The sequence below is a fragment of the Lonchura striata genome, chromosome 26 (assembly GCF_050655825.1).
Source record: "Lonchura striata isolate lonStrDom1 chromosome 26, ASM5065582v1, whole genome shotgun sequence".
In the NCBI taxonomy this organism is placed as follows: domain Eukaryota; kingdom Metazoa; phylum Chordata; class Aves; order Passeriformes; family Estrildidae; genus Lonchura; species Lonchura striata.
The window spans coordinates 8,075,001-8,088,599 of NC_140728.1; the positions used below are offsets into that span (position 1 = coordinate 8,075,001).

Genomic DNA, 13,599 nt, shown 5'->3' on the forward strand with positions numbered 1-13,599 from the left:
TGGTTCTGTAGATATTAAATCCAAAGCGATCCCACTTAATTTAACACCAATATTTGAGACTTACAATTTTAACAAGCTAAAATTAAAAACTCAAAATGATTCAAATCCTACCAAATCCCAGCAAAGCAATTTTGCAATAAATTCCCTTCAATTATAGATGGAATAAATTCCCTTTAATCCTTAGCTGCTTTCCTGATTTTCCAAGCACTATTGGGTTTTTAGGCGTCAAAATAATCATTTTACTCCCAGCTTTTACTGGGATTAATGGCATAAACATTAATAAACATAAATTTGCAGCCCAGCATCTCTCCTAAATCCCACCCACTGCCGGCTCGGCTCGCTGCTGCTTCCAGGCTTCACTTCCACCTTTTTAATATAATATTTATTTTTGGAGCAGCTGGAAGGAAAACAAGCCTGAACTTGCCATCCTGAAGTACTTCCCAAAGCAGCCTGGAAATTCTCCACAGGGATGAGGCACAACTCTTTCCTTATTAAAGCAAAATTCTAGCACAGCATCGGGATCCTGACGGGAGGAGGGATCCCCGCAGTCCCCTCTGCCTCTCGGAGTAAAATTGAGTTTATGGGCCCAAATTACCCAGGGGTGGAATTCTCTGACTGCAAGGAGGGAGCCAGATCCTCTTCTAAAGCAGCCCAAGGGGTTTAAACGAATTTATTCCTGCAGCTCCTCGAAAAGCCATTACCTTCATTTATAAAAACTTGGGATTTTATCCAGCAGTGGCAAAAAAAAAAAATTAAAAAAAAAATATATATATATATATATATATTGTTTTGACACCGGTTTGAAGCGGGCTAAAATAATGTTAATTTTTATTGCATTTTCTTTTATCTCCCCCTAATCTTTTTCCTTGAAATGCAAAGGAAAAGTCCTTGAAAATCAAAGGAAAAGCGCGTGAGACGCAGCAGGAAACGAAAGCGCCGAGCTCGGCGCTCCCGCCGTTGTTTGCCCGGGATTCCGCTCCTCGGTTGTTGATTTACGGCGCGGTCCGACCCAAATCCTGCCCCGGAGCCCGCAGCGGGACAAAACCGGAGCGCCGAGGCTGCAGCAACACACAAAGCAATGAGGGAAAATTGCTAAAAATCGAATTTTTATGAAATTCGCTATTTTCCCGGGAAAATTCCCTCCTTTCCAGTGCTGAGTGTCCATCTGTTATCCACCCCTGCTGCAGCCACATGCGTTGTACGTATAAACGACACAAACACCCGAATTTATATACATTTATGGATTTATGCAGTTATTTGCATGTGATTTCCACATGCTCATCCTCATCTTTCCGTCATCCAGACACAAAATTCCGTGATTTTAGTGTCCATGTGCTGATAACACAAACTAACATGCAAATACACTGTTTGGGGGCAAAATTGTAATTATGTTTGCACAGGATTAACTTCTTGGAGAATATATCAGAATAGCTACATATGTATATTTATATAAATATTAATTAATATTTAAATATTGTTCTATATAAATATGCAAGTATTAATTTGGAATTGCAGAATTACAGAATCCAGAATTACAGAATTCTTCACCCCCTGCCATGGCAGGGACACTTTCCACTATCCCATGTTAACTCCAAGCCTGGTCCAGCCTGATCTTAAATATTTCCCGGGATAGAAAAATATTAAAAATATATAAAATTAAAATATAAGACCAAAAATATTTTGATTCATTCAACATAAACTAGTATTTATAATCATTTATAATATATATGTGGTATGTATAATAATATGGAATCTACATTGATTTCTATCAAATAGATACTATTTATATATATTATATATAGAGTATAATACAAATATATGCTATTTATATATATTATATATAGAGTATAAGAAATATATGCTGTTTATATATATTATATATGGAGTATAATATTATATAGTATATTTTATCTACTGTTATATATACTCTACTATTTATATTATATATATAAATACATACTATTTATAGCTAATATTAATATATTGAATTAACAGATTTAATAAAATAATATGAATATCTAATTTATATCTGAATTACATCTCCAAACCTATTCACATGCCTGTAAAAGACGTGCATGGCCCAGGGGCAGGGTGGATATTTGTACTTTGGCTTTTGTGGAGTCAGGATCAGAAAACAACAACTCCAGCCCGGCTCTGGGATCCCGAATTTTTCCAGCCCCAGCTCTCACTCCCACACGCAAAACAAGCTTGTGACCAGCAAGGGGATTTATTTCTCTCGATATAAAATGTATATAAAAATCACTTTATGATTTCCCCGGGGAAGCCAGGAATTAAATTATTCCTGCCACCAACGTGCACATTCCTGAACAAAATCCCGGCTCGGGATGAAGCCGTGCAGGGAGCTGGGTGAGGAGTCAGAGGGCAGAGTGCAGATGGACAAGGGCCGAGGCTGAGACAGCAGAGTTTGGGAAACCAAACCTCAGGAAGGGCTGAGATTCCCTCCAGGGCCCAGGATGTGTCCCTGGGACAGGGTGGGGGTCCCTGGGACAGGGTGGGGGTCCCTGGGACAGGGTGGGGGTCCCTGGGACAGAGGGGGGCAGGGATGTGCCCAGACAAAGCAGAGGATCCCATGGAACCCCGAGGGGTGCATCCCCCTGGGGACGGATCCCTTTGAGGCTGGATCCCCCTGGGGATGGATCCCTGTGAGGATGGATCCCTTTTAGGATGGATTCCAATCCCCGTGGGGATGGATCTCCCTGGGGATGGATCCCCTGAGGATGGATCTCCCTGAGGATGGATCCCCCTGAGGATGGATCTCCCTGGGGATGGATCCCCTGAGGATGGATCTCCCTGAGGATGGATCTCCCTGAGGATGGATCTCCCTGAGGATGGATCTCCCTGGGGATGGATCCCCTGAGGATGGATCTCCCTGAGGATGGATCTCCCTGGGGATGGATCCCCCTGAGGATGGATCTCCCTGAGGATGGATTTCCCTGGGGATGGATCCCCCTGGGGAGCAGGGGAAGGTTCTGCAGCAGTCCAGCCTTGGAAGAACAGCAGAGCAGGAGCGTGATCTGCCAAATCCTGGCTGAATCCCACATCTTCCTCAGGCCAGGGAAGGACCCCATGAGCATCCCCCAAATGCCCATCCCTTAAAGGACAGAGGGAATGGCCTTTGTTTTGCTGGTCCAGATCCTTTTGCCCACACATGGTGCCTCCCCAGGCTGAGAAGAAACAGGATTTCTTTGCCTGGGATTGAGAGGAGCAGCAGAGCTGGAGATCATCCTCCAAGCTCGGTCAGGAACCACCCAACAGAGCCGGGAATGTGCAGGCAGGAGGGGCCTTCAGTGCCTGATCACCCTTCGGACAGCTGTCCCCAGGCTGTCCCTTCTGCCACCAGCCTGAAGCTCCCGTGTCACCGCCACGCTGAGCTGAGCTGCCTCTCCAGAGCAGCCCAGAGCTTTTCCTCCCCAGCCCCCCAGGATCGGGCTTTCTCCTCAAACTGCCAAAAATCACAAAACCCAACTGCCCTCGAGAAAAGCTGGGCCTGGATGTCCCTGCTGGTCCTCAGCTGCCCTGCCTGACCCTCGGGCTGGGAGGGAAAGCGTGACCCTGGGGAAGGAGAAGCCATTCCCTGTGCCCCAGGCACTGCTCCATCCCCCCAGCATTCCCCAGCTCTGGGGAACCGCAGTCCTGGCTGGGAAGGGATGTTCCTGCAAACCACAGAGCTCTGCAAAGCCTCCCAGCCCCCTGCAGAGCTTTCCGACATCCCAGCGCCCAGGGGAGGAGAGGCAGCGCTCAGGGATGGCTGCAGACTGACTGGAAAGCAAATGGGATGTGAAAAGGGAGGGGGAAAATCCTCCCAGCAAGCAGGAGACAAAGCAAAACCAGCTTTTTTCCCCAGAGGATCCCATCAGAGTCCTCCTGCTGCTCTTGGTGGTTCTCTGGTGAGGCTCACTTGGCGGAAGATCCAAAATCTGGGCCACAAAAGGTCATCTCAATCCAGGAGTGGACCCAGCAGCTCTTCCCCTTACAGAGATGGAGTCGGACACTGTGACGTTGTGAAAAGTTTCTCCTGGAAGCTTTTCAAGTTGCTGGGATCATTCTTTGCCCAAAAATAAGCTGATCCATGGACAATGAACCCCAGCGAGCATCAGGAGCACCGCAGGGACTTCCCTGCTGCAGTCAGTCCCACACTGGCACCCACCCACGGTGCCCCAGGAAGGGGCAGCCACTCTTCAGCCTTTCCCTGACCCCAAAGCTCCCAGCACACAATTCCCAAAGCTCCCAGCACACAATTCCCAAAGATCCCAGCACACAATTCCCAAAGCTCCCAGCACACAATTCCCAAAGCTCCCAGCACGCAATTCCCAAAGCTCCCAGCACATCAATTCCCAAAGCTCCCAGCACACAATTCCCAAAGCTCCCAGCACATCCATCCCAAAGCTCCCAGCACATCCATCCCAAAGCCAGGAGAACGAGGCACCCTGCTCTGGCTCTACACACGGGAAGAACAGGGCAGAGGGTTGGTGGCAGGTTCAGAAGGAGATCCTGGGGGTCCTGGTCCTCATCCCCGCCCACTGGAAGAACCAAATTCCTCAGCAGCTCCAGGAGCCAACACAAACCCCCCAAAATCTCACAAACCCCACGCTGCCTTCAGCTCCAAACACCCCAAATCCCACCTGCCCGAGACCTCCCCACTCACCCAGGAGGGTCCCAGCAATCTCTGGAGCCTGGAAAAGCAGCACAGCCAAAACCAGCGCACGTGGATGGACTCATCCCTCTGCCATTAAATTCCTTTAAATGCCAGCAGTAAAACTGGGAGAGCAACCTTAACAAATTAATAATCCTTTCCAGGAGTTATGTTATGTTTAATAATATTTAATGACCTGACCTGTTGTGAGTCAGAGGCCTCCCAGTCCCTGTTTAGCCATAATTTACAGCACCCCGTGGGCTGTGGACAGTCGAACAGGGAAAATCCTGGCAGCTCCAGCTGCTGCAAAGGGAAAGTATCAGGGGAGGCTTGGGATGCCCAGGGAGCATCACGGGCAATAAAAGGGTGCTCACCCTGCAAGGAGGGAGCCAGATCCTCTTTTAAAGCAGCCCAAGAAGTTTAAACTAATTTATTCCTGCAGGTCCTCAAAAGGCCACTACATTAATGTGTAAAAATTTTAATTTCAACCAGCAGTGGCAAAAAAAAAAAAAAAAAAAAAAAAAAAAAAAAAAAAAAGTTGTTTTGATCCTGGTTTGATTCAGGCGAAAATAATGTTTAAAGAGGGGGCGTTGCATGCTCAGACCCCTCTGTGCAGAGCCAGCCCCTCACAGGATTCTGAAAGAACGATTCTGAGTCCAGGATCACAACCCAGCATTTCTCACAAACGCAGTTTCCCTGAGCAGGGCTGGAAAATGCAGCCGTGATTTACACCACAAATCCATCACTCCCGCAGCAACAACAGCTTTTCCAGTGCCCAACCAACACACCAATCCCCAACCCCTGCCAAGACACACAGGTGACATTTATATCACAAACTCTTTGAAATGAGATTTTCTTGTGATTCCGGATTTTCACTGTGCCTGGGTAACAAAGTCCTGCCCCGGCACCAGCAATGAGAGCAGCAATGTTATTTATGGTGCTTGTTCCGCTGCCTAACATCACACATCTGGCATCTGCCGGGCTCCCCTCCACCTCTTCTTGCTGCTCACTTGCAGTTCATCCCCTCCCTGCAGCCCCCACACCTGCAGGTTGATTTTTCATAGACCTGCAGCAAGGATTGGTGCCCTACAATAAACTCAAAGTGTTGAAAAACAGCAAATGGGGGGTAAAACTTCACCCCTCAGACCAGATTTCTGCTTAGTTCTCCAGGCCCTTTATTCAGTTCCTTCTCCAAGCCATTGAATTCCAGATCTTTCCCCTCATTTTGCACACAAACACCCCCAAAGGTGTGTCCTCCCCCAACCAAGCCAAACCTCCAGGCCTGGGGAGCAGAGGAGCAAAAGGCAGGAAAAGGGGGGAATAAAGAAGTCCAAGCTCTGATGCCAAAGCCAGAGTCAAGCTGGGATGAGGGGATCCCAATCCTGGGGGGTGGAAGCACCAGCGGGGACACTCGGGGAGCAGGCTGGGACCCCCCGGTGCTGGGATCCCCCTGGCCTGCTCCAGGGACACTATGGGATCCTGGGTGCCACGTCCTGGGGTCCCCATCACCCCTGCATCCCCTGTGCCAGGGTCACAATCATCCCTGAAGCAACTCGTGCCAGGCCTCAGCCCTGGCTCTGGGGAGGGGAAGGCTACGAATGGACTCTGCCGAGCTTGTGAAGGGGCAAAGAAACCCGGAGAGCGCCGGGGAGGTGGAAGTTTCTGCCCTGCCTGGTATTTCGTGCTGCTATCAGCAGCGAGGGATGAAGTTTGCGATGGAAGAAGAGCTCTGCAGCTGTAGCTGGGAGCGCAGCGAGGGGGGATCCCTGCCTTGAGGCTGAAGGGATCTGCCCCACGCGGGAAGGTGTCCCCGGCGGGGCAGGATTTGGGATTAGAGGGTTAAGGAGGGCTGGGAGGACGCACGGGACTGGCTGCGGGGCTGGGGGCGGGTGGGGGGTGCGGGCTGGGGGGGCTGCGGGCCGATCCCTCCCTCCCCATCGCCCCCCCGTCCCCCTCCTCCCGCTGCCCCGCACAAAATCCGCTCCCGCCGCCCGTCCCCGTGCCCTGCAACCTGCGCCATGGAGACACCGGGCTGCCCGGCCTTCCCCCCGCCTCGCCGGCCCGGGGGTCCCCCGGGGCTCCCCCGGCCTCCCGCCGCCTTCGCGCTCGGTCCGCCCCGGCGGCCGCCGCCGCTCAGCCCCCGGCCCGGCCGCTGCCCGCCGCCGCCGCGGTGCCTGGGGGCGGCCGGCCCGGGCCCCCCCGCCGTGGCCGTGCTCGGGAAGCCGCTGTGCCCGGCCGGGGCTGCAGGTACCGGGGAGCGGCGGGTGGATGGGGGGCCGGGGCCGCCGACCCCTCCCGGCCCCTCCTGCTTCTCTCGCCCCGTCTCTGTCCGCCGCCCGCGGGCTCGGGATCCGCCGGGAGCCCCAGCCTGAGCCCCCGGCAGCGTCATTGCGCTGACACGCTGCCCCGGGGCTCTCCGAGGCGGCGATGTCGCGATATGGCCCCGTCGGGACCGCCAGGGCGTCCCCCGACGGGAGCGGAGCAGGGAAGGGCCGGTGCTGCCGGGTGTCGGCGGCTGGGACTGTGTCCGACAGAGCGCGGGGGCTCCGGGCCGGTTCCCGTTCTCCAGAACCGACGGGGGAAAGGGGAGAAAAGGCGGCGGGAGAGACCCGGCCCCGCTGCCGCGACGGCGGGGACCGGCCCGGGCTGGGGCAGCCGAGCCCCCGTTCCTGGGGATGGAGAGCGGCCGCGCTCCCCGGAGGAGGCTGCACGGGCGGACCCCGGGCTCCGGGACCTGCGGGAGGCCGGACCGCGGGGCCGGCAGCGCTCCCCGGTGCCCGGTCCGCAGCTCCGGCGCTCCCGGTTCCCTGCGACTCCTCGGTGCCTCGCCCCGGGGCAATGACGCTCCCGTTCCCCAGCACCGGGCTGCGGCGCTCCCGGTTCCCCGGGTCTCCCCGGTAGCCGTGTCCGGAGCTCCGGAGCACCCGGTTCCCCTCGGCCCGGCTGTCCCGGGGCTCCGCAGCCGTGCCCCGGCTCGGACAGGACCGAGCTCGTTCCCGGCCTCCTCCCGCCGCTCTTTGCGCTCTCCCAGCCGGGCCCGTCGGGGGCCGCTCCGGGACTTTCGCTTTAGCGTCATCCCCCGCTTCTGCTTTAACAGAAGAAGCAAAAGGCAAAGCCGCGGGGGCAACGGGAACCGGGTGGCACCGGGCAAAGCCGCCTCGGGGAACAGGTAGAAAAAAAAAAACCGAGAACTGCCGGGAAAAGCGGTCAGGGAGCAGCGGGAGGGCCCCGCCGCGGCGCTTACCTGCTCCGGGGGATGCCGCCGACCCACGGGTGTTTCCCCCGGTTCCTGGGAGTCCTTTCCGTGCCCCCATCCCTTCACTAATGATCCTTTGGAGTTCCTCCCCCTCCCCATTATCCCAGGAATTGTACAGCTGTTTCCCAGCTGCCGCCTTCCCCAGCGCCGCCAAATCTTTCGGGGGGTGTCAGTTTAGGAAGGAGTGGGAGAAAAATATCGATATTTTCCTTTTGTCCCCCGGTGCTGCTGCGTTTATTTAGCTACGTGCCTGTATCCCGCTCCTTCCTGCCTTTTCCTTCTTTCTGGCTATTTATTTATTTGTCTCCAACGCCAAAACCCATGGGTCACTTGGAAATGCGTCGCGTTGCCCTTGAGAAAAGGGGGAAAAACCAAACTCGACGCTTTATGGAGCAGGATTTTATTTTGGTCGGGTTTTTTTTCCTTCATTTTGGTTATATTTGGGTCTGCTCTTTGGTGGGATTTGGTTTGGAATCATTAAAACCCTCCAGCCCAGCGGCTCAGCCTTTGGAGGCCAAGGCAGGGAGGAAATGGCAATTTGGCCTCATTCCTTTGCCGTTATCCATGACCAGACAGGTCAGTGCTGAGAGGGACGAGGAGCAATCGCCCCCCAAACCTCCCCCAAATTACAATTCCTCATTAATTCAAAGCAGCTGGATCTGGGCTTGGCGGCTCCATAGCCCCCAAATTGCCTTAATTAGAAAACAACCAAAAATCCAAACCGAAAGGCCGGAAAAGGCCGTGGTGGGGGCTGCTCTGGGGAGCCCCAGGGGGTCTACAGGGATGGGGACCCCATTTCCCCACTCTGTTGGGATGTGCTGGGGAGGAGGATCCATCCCAAAGGAGGCATTTCCCCTCCTGGCCGTGGGTCTGATCCTGCCCCGCTGAGGTCCCCACCTGCAGAACCCCCAAATCTCTGCTGGTGGCTGGGCTGGGATCAGGGCAAACGCAGCATTTTTGTCACTCAGGTGACACCTCTGTGTCCCCTCAGCAGACGGGGGACCCCAGGCACTCCTCCCCATCTGCTAATTCCCCACTCACTTCTCCTTTCCCTGGCTCAGCCCAGCGGGGTCCCAACAGCCCCCGGAATCATCTGGAGCTGCCAAGCTCTGTGTGTCCCCATGTGGGGACAAATGACCCTCCTGGGGGTACAGAGGTGGCCCCCAAAACGTGTGGCAGGGATTTTCCTCCTTGATCCCATTGCATCATCCACCCCAGAGATGCAGCAGCACCCAAGGGAAGGGGAGACCCCTCAGATTTCTTGCTCTGGTCCCAGAGGAGGATGAGGAAAGGGAGCTCTTCCTCAGCAGAAAAAGCAGGGCGGGATTTTTTCCTCCTTTCCAAGAGTTTTCCCGGGAGCTGCAGCTCCAGGGAAGTGCTGGCTCAGGGGCACAGAGCTGCCCTGAGCTGTCTGGGGGACGGGGGGCTGGACACGGCCCAGAGCAGGGGTGGGTTCGGGGTCACTGCTGGGCAACGTGGCTCTGCTCTGGGCTCTGAGCCGGGCTGAGGCACCAGCCTGTGCGGGAGGAGAGGGACGAGGAGAGAGACGAGGAGAGTGGGATAAACTGTCTGCAAACCCCCCAGTGCCCACCTCCTCTGCCCCATCCCCTCGCAGTCACAGCATCCCAGCGGGACCCTGAGCCCCTGCTGCTCCAGCCAGGCTTCCCCCACCCTCCAGAGGCTTTTCCTGCCCGCAGCTCCCACAGTGAGCGTGGATTTTGCCCTTCTCGGGGATGGATTTGCCCTGCTGCGTGTCCATGCTGAGCCCTTGCTCCTGGGGCAGTGCTTCAGCATCCCCTGGGATGGGATGGGATGGGACGGGACGGGACGGGACGGGACGGGACGGGACGGGACGGGACGGGATGGGATGGGATGGGATGGGATGCCAGGGCTGTGGCACGGACAGCTCTGGGCTTCCTTGGCACTGTTAACACCTCCTGGTCCTGTGCCTCTCCCCCCCAGGTGAGAAGGGCTGCAAAGGTGGGTTCCAGGCGATTCCTGCAGCCTGCAGGGTCCCCCCGAAAGCCCCGGAGGACTTGGGGTGCCCACTGGCAGCACCCCTGGGCAGCCTCCGGGACTACGGGATCCCCGAGCTCCCCGAGCCCCTGGGCAAGAGCAAGAGCAAGAAGAGGAGGAACAGGACGACCTTCAGCACGTTCCAGCTGGAGGAGCTGGAGAAGGTTTTCCAGAAGACACATTATCCTGATGTCTACGCCCGGGAGCAGCTGGCACTGCGCACGGACCTGACCGAGGCCAGGGTGCAGGTATGGGCACAGAGGGATGGGCATGAGCACCCAGGGGCTGCCAGGAGCGGGGGCTTCCTCTGTCTGCAAGGGTGATGCTGAGATAGAAGCTGGTTTTCCCTTGAAAATGCTAAATCCCAATGGAAAATTCAGGTCATGCACCCTGTGCACCCTCTGCTGTGGTGTGGGTGTTGGTTGCCTCTGAACCCTCTGCATTTCCCCCCTGGACAAGCACCCAAAGGGTGGAAAGAGCCAAAATTTGGGCGGTCAGTGTCAACCACCCCCCCTCAGAATACCCTGATGGTGATGCCCCCCATGCAGCCATCACTCCCACCCGCCCTTCCCAGCTCAGTGCTGGGAGGATCCCCGGGAGCTCCGCGCGGTGGGGCTGGGGTGGCACAGCCTGGCACCATGTGGGGCAGGACGAGCCTGACCCTCCCGGCTCGGCGGCATCCTCCTGCAGGAGCTGCTGCCAGGGGTGTCTCCATGAGGCTGGAGCGGCAAGAGGAGCCTGAGGGTGCTCCCAGCAGGGAGGACACGAGGGGTGGAGGGTGAGGAAGGGAGCAGGGAGCACCCGCGGGGAGCTGCCATCCCCAGGAGCGGGAGCGGGGACAAGGCACAGGCAGGGGAAGTGTCCCCAGGAGCCCACCGGAGCCTCCCTACCCAGATTTGGGGTGGACTGAGATGAAACCACCTGTAGCCACGAGAGCTTCAAGCCAAGCTCCGGGAGGTGCTGCTGGAGTTGTCCCCACCCCAGCACGGAGGGGACATCTGCACCCAAAAAAACCTCATTCTGCAGCAAAATCTGGGATAAACAAGTCCCAGAAGCAGCAGGGAGAGGAAAGGGGAGCGGGACGGTTCATTTTTGGTGCGGGACAAGATATTCCCGGTGTTGGGAAAGGCCAGAGAGCTCCAGCTGAGCACAGAGCAGCTCCCTGTGCTCGGCTCCGGCTCTCAACACCGTGCCCGGCCCCTTCTGCTGCCGGGAGGAGAGCGGACCTGGCAGGAGGCTGCGGTGGCCAGGGGAAGGGTCCCCGCACCTCAGCCCCCTCCTCCACCCGCCAGGTTTGGTTCCAGAACCGCCGGGCCAAGTGGCGGAAACGGGAACGTTACGGGAAAATCCAGGAGGTGAGAGATGGCACCGGAGCTGCTGCAGCCCCGTGTGCCCCCGCTGCCAGGGGAGGGGTCCCACCGCACCTGGGGGTGCCCCACATCATCCATTCCTGCCCCTTCCCCCCCGGTTTCAGCCACCCTCGGGAAAAGTGCGGCCCGGGATGGCAAAGAGGGAGGATGGCATCCCTCCGGGGCAGGTTTTGGGGTGTTCCTCCTGAAGACCCCTTTAGCTCTCTCCCATCCGTCTGTGCTTCCTGCCCCAAAACTGCCTTTTCTTCCTCCCAGTATCGAAAAGCATAAAAAGAATTTAAAACAGCTTCACGCACGTCCCTGAAGCCAAACTCTCCCGGGGGGAGTATTTCAACCAGGACTGAATCCCCCCAAGGCCAGAAATGAGAGCAAAGGCATCGCTCCCTTTGCACCTGTGGGTGGGGGGGATCAGGGCTGAGAAGGATCATAGGTGGGCTAAGAGGAATCCTGAAGGAGGGCAGTGGGATCTAAGGCAGAATGGGAGGACACTGAGCGGGCCGTGATGTCCCCACCCTCATTTTTGGGCTTTTTTTTTTTTTGTTGTTGTCGTTATTTCAGCTGCAGAACAACCTGTGGCCGAGCCCTGGGAGCCCCCCGGGGCTGCTGCCCCCCGAGAGCATCCCGTCCCCCTGCATGTCCCCGTACCCCCCCGCTGCCAGCAGCGGCTTCGTGGGCATCCCCGCGTCCCCGGGCCCCCACCCGGGCATCAGCAGCCTCTACTCCCTGCCCGGGCTGCCCCCGCCGGGGCTGGCCCCCCGCCCCTTCGAGCCCCCCGCCCAGCACCACTACAAAGCGCCCAGCGTGATGCCGCTGAGGATGAAGAGCAAAGAGGGACCCGGGAGCCTCCTGAATTGGGCTACATGATCCCCCGCGGGAGGGACGCGGAGCCCTGGTCCCCCCAGCGCATCGCCCACCCCCGGCAGCAGCGGTGGGGCGGGCTGCTGGGGTCCCCCGCACCCCCTCTCCGCACGGCCCGAGCTGCCCCCACCCCGCTGAGAGGGGCCCGGCGAGGAGAAAGGAGCGCCCCCAAACCCCAGCACCGGCTGCTCGGACCCCGGGAAGGGCTGTCCCGGCGACCTGAGCCCTCCCAGCATTCCGGGACTGGCTCGGATGGAGATCCCCGGTGGTTCCCCCACCCCACCCGAGCCGGGCACTGCCGGCCGTGCGTGTGGCTGGGGAGGGACTGTGGAGCACCAGGGCAGCGGAGTTTTGGGGGCCATTCTCCCCTCCCCACCTGAAGTTTGGCTGCTCATGTCCTGCCCAGCACAACCAGCAATGGCAGAAATTGGGCTCTTCCTCTCCCAGTGCCATACTGGGAAGACTGGACTGGGACAGCTGCTGGTACTGGGGGTTACTGGGAGCACGGCCAAGGAACCCCAAAGCCTCCCCCAGAGAATCACAGCTCGTTCTGCTCCCTCCTGGAGAGAAATAAGGCCCTGGCACAATAAAGCATCCCAAATTAAAGGCTGTTTCCCTGGGGGGGTCACCCTGTTACCCCTCAGGGAGGAGTTTTAATCCCAGCAGGATTAAAAAACCCTCCCAGGTGCTCCAGCTGGGGTGTTGGGGCACAAATGGGTGATTTGGGGAGGGGTTTCTGCATTTTGTAGGGTCCTGCACATTACTGCTGGTACCTGCAAGGCCAGTCTCGGGGGATGGGGCACCTCATCATATCCAACGTGGATTATCTGTACTGGGGGTCCCTGGATGGGTTCCCTGAGTCCCCCTAAGAGCTGGCGTGTCCTGTCCCCCCTTCACCCACCGTGACCTCCCCCACTGCAGGGAAACACCAAAAGATGAAGCCAGGAATGACCCTGCTCACCCCAGCACCGGGAGATGCTGGTCCAGCCCTGGGGACTCTCTCGGGCCAAACCCCCTCCTGCAAAATCTGCAATGCCCCCCTGCCCCAGCCCCACATCCTGATGGGGGGGACACCCCTGTGGGGCACCTGGATCCCCTCGGGGAGGCACTAAACCCTGTTCCAGCCCACTCTGGGAAACCCCAAGGTTTTCAGCCAAGCCCTGGCACCCTGGGCACAGCCTGGGTGCCACAGGAGGCACCCAGGGCTGCCCACCCTCACCAGGACATCTCACACCCCTCCCACCGGTGGGGGTTTTGTTATTCATTTCTAAACAATAAACCACATTTTTCATACGTTAATTATGGCTCCAGCAGCCCTATAATGCCAGGGGGGCTGGGATGGAGACTCCCACCAGGCTCCTCAGGCCTGTTCTGGTGCTGGGAATGGGGTTTGGGGGCAGGATGGTGCTGGAGGCACCCAGGTGGGTGCCAGGGGAGGGTGCAAT

The 13,599-nt window shown here is 57.1% G+C and overlaps 1 protein-coding gene across 1 annotated transcript; it reads left to right on the forward strand.

The window, feature by feature from the left end:
* Window positions 1-6,514: 6,514 nt before the first annotated feature.
* Window positions 6,515-13,451, forward strand: ALX3 (ALX homeobox 3). The gene is made up of 4 exons (XM_085561461.1): window positions 6,515-6,901; window positions 9,873-10,174; window positions 11,219-11,281; window positions 11,855-13,451. The coding sequence occupies exons 1-4, from the start codon at window positions 6,673-6,675 to the stop codon at window positions 12,158-12,160; spliced, it is 900 nt and encodes a 299-aa protein (XP_085417587.1). The 5' UTR covers window positions 6,515-6,672; the 3' UTR covers window positions 12,161-13,451.
* Window positions 13,452-13,599: the final 148 nt, after the last annotated feature.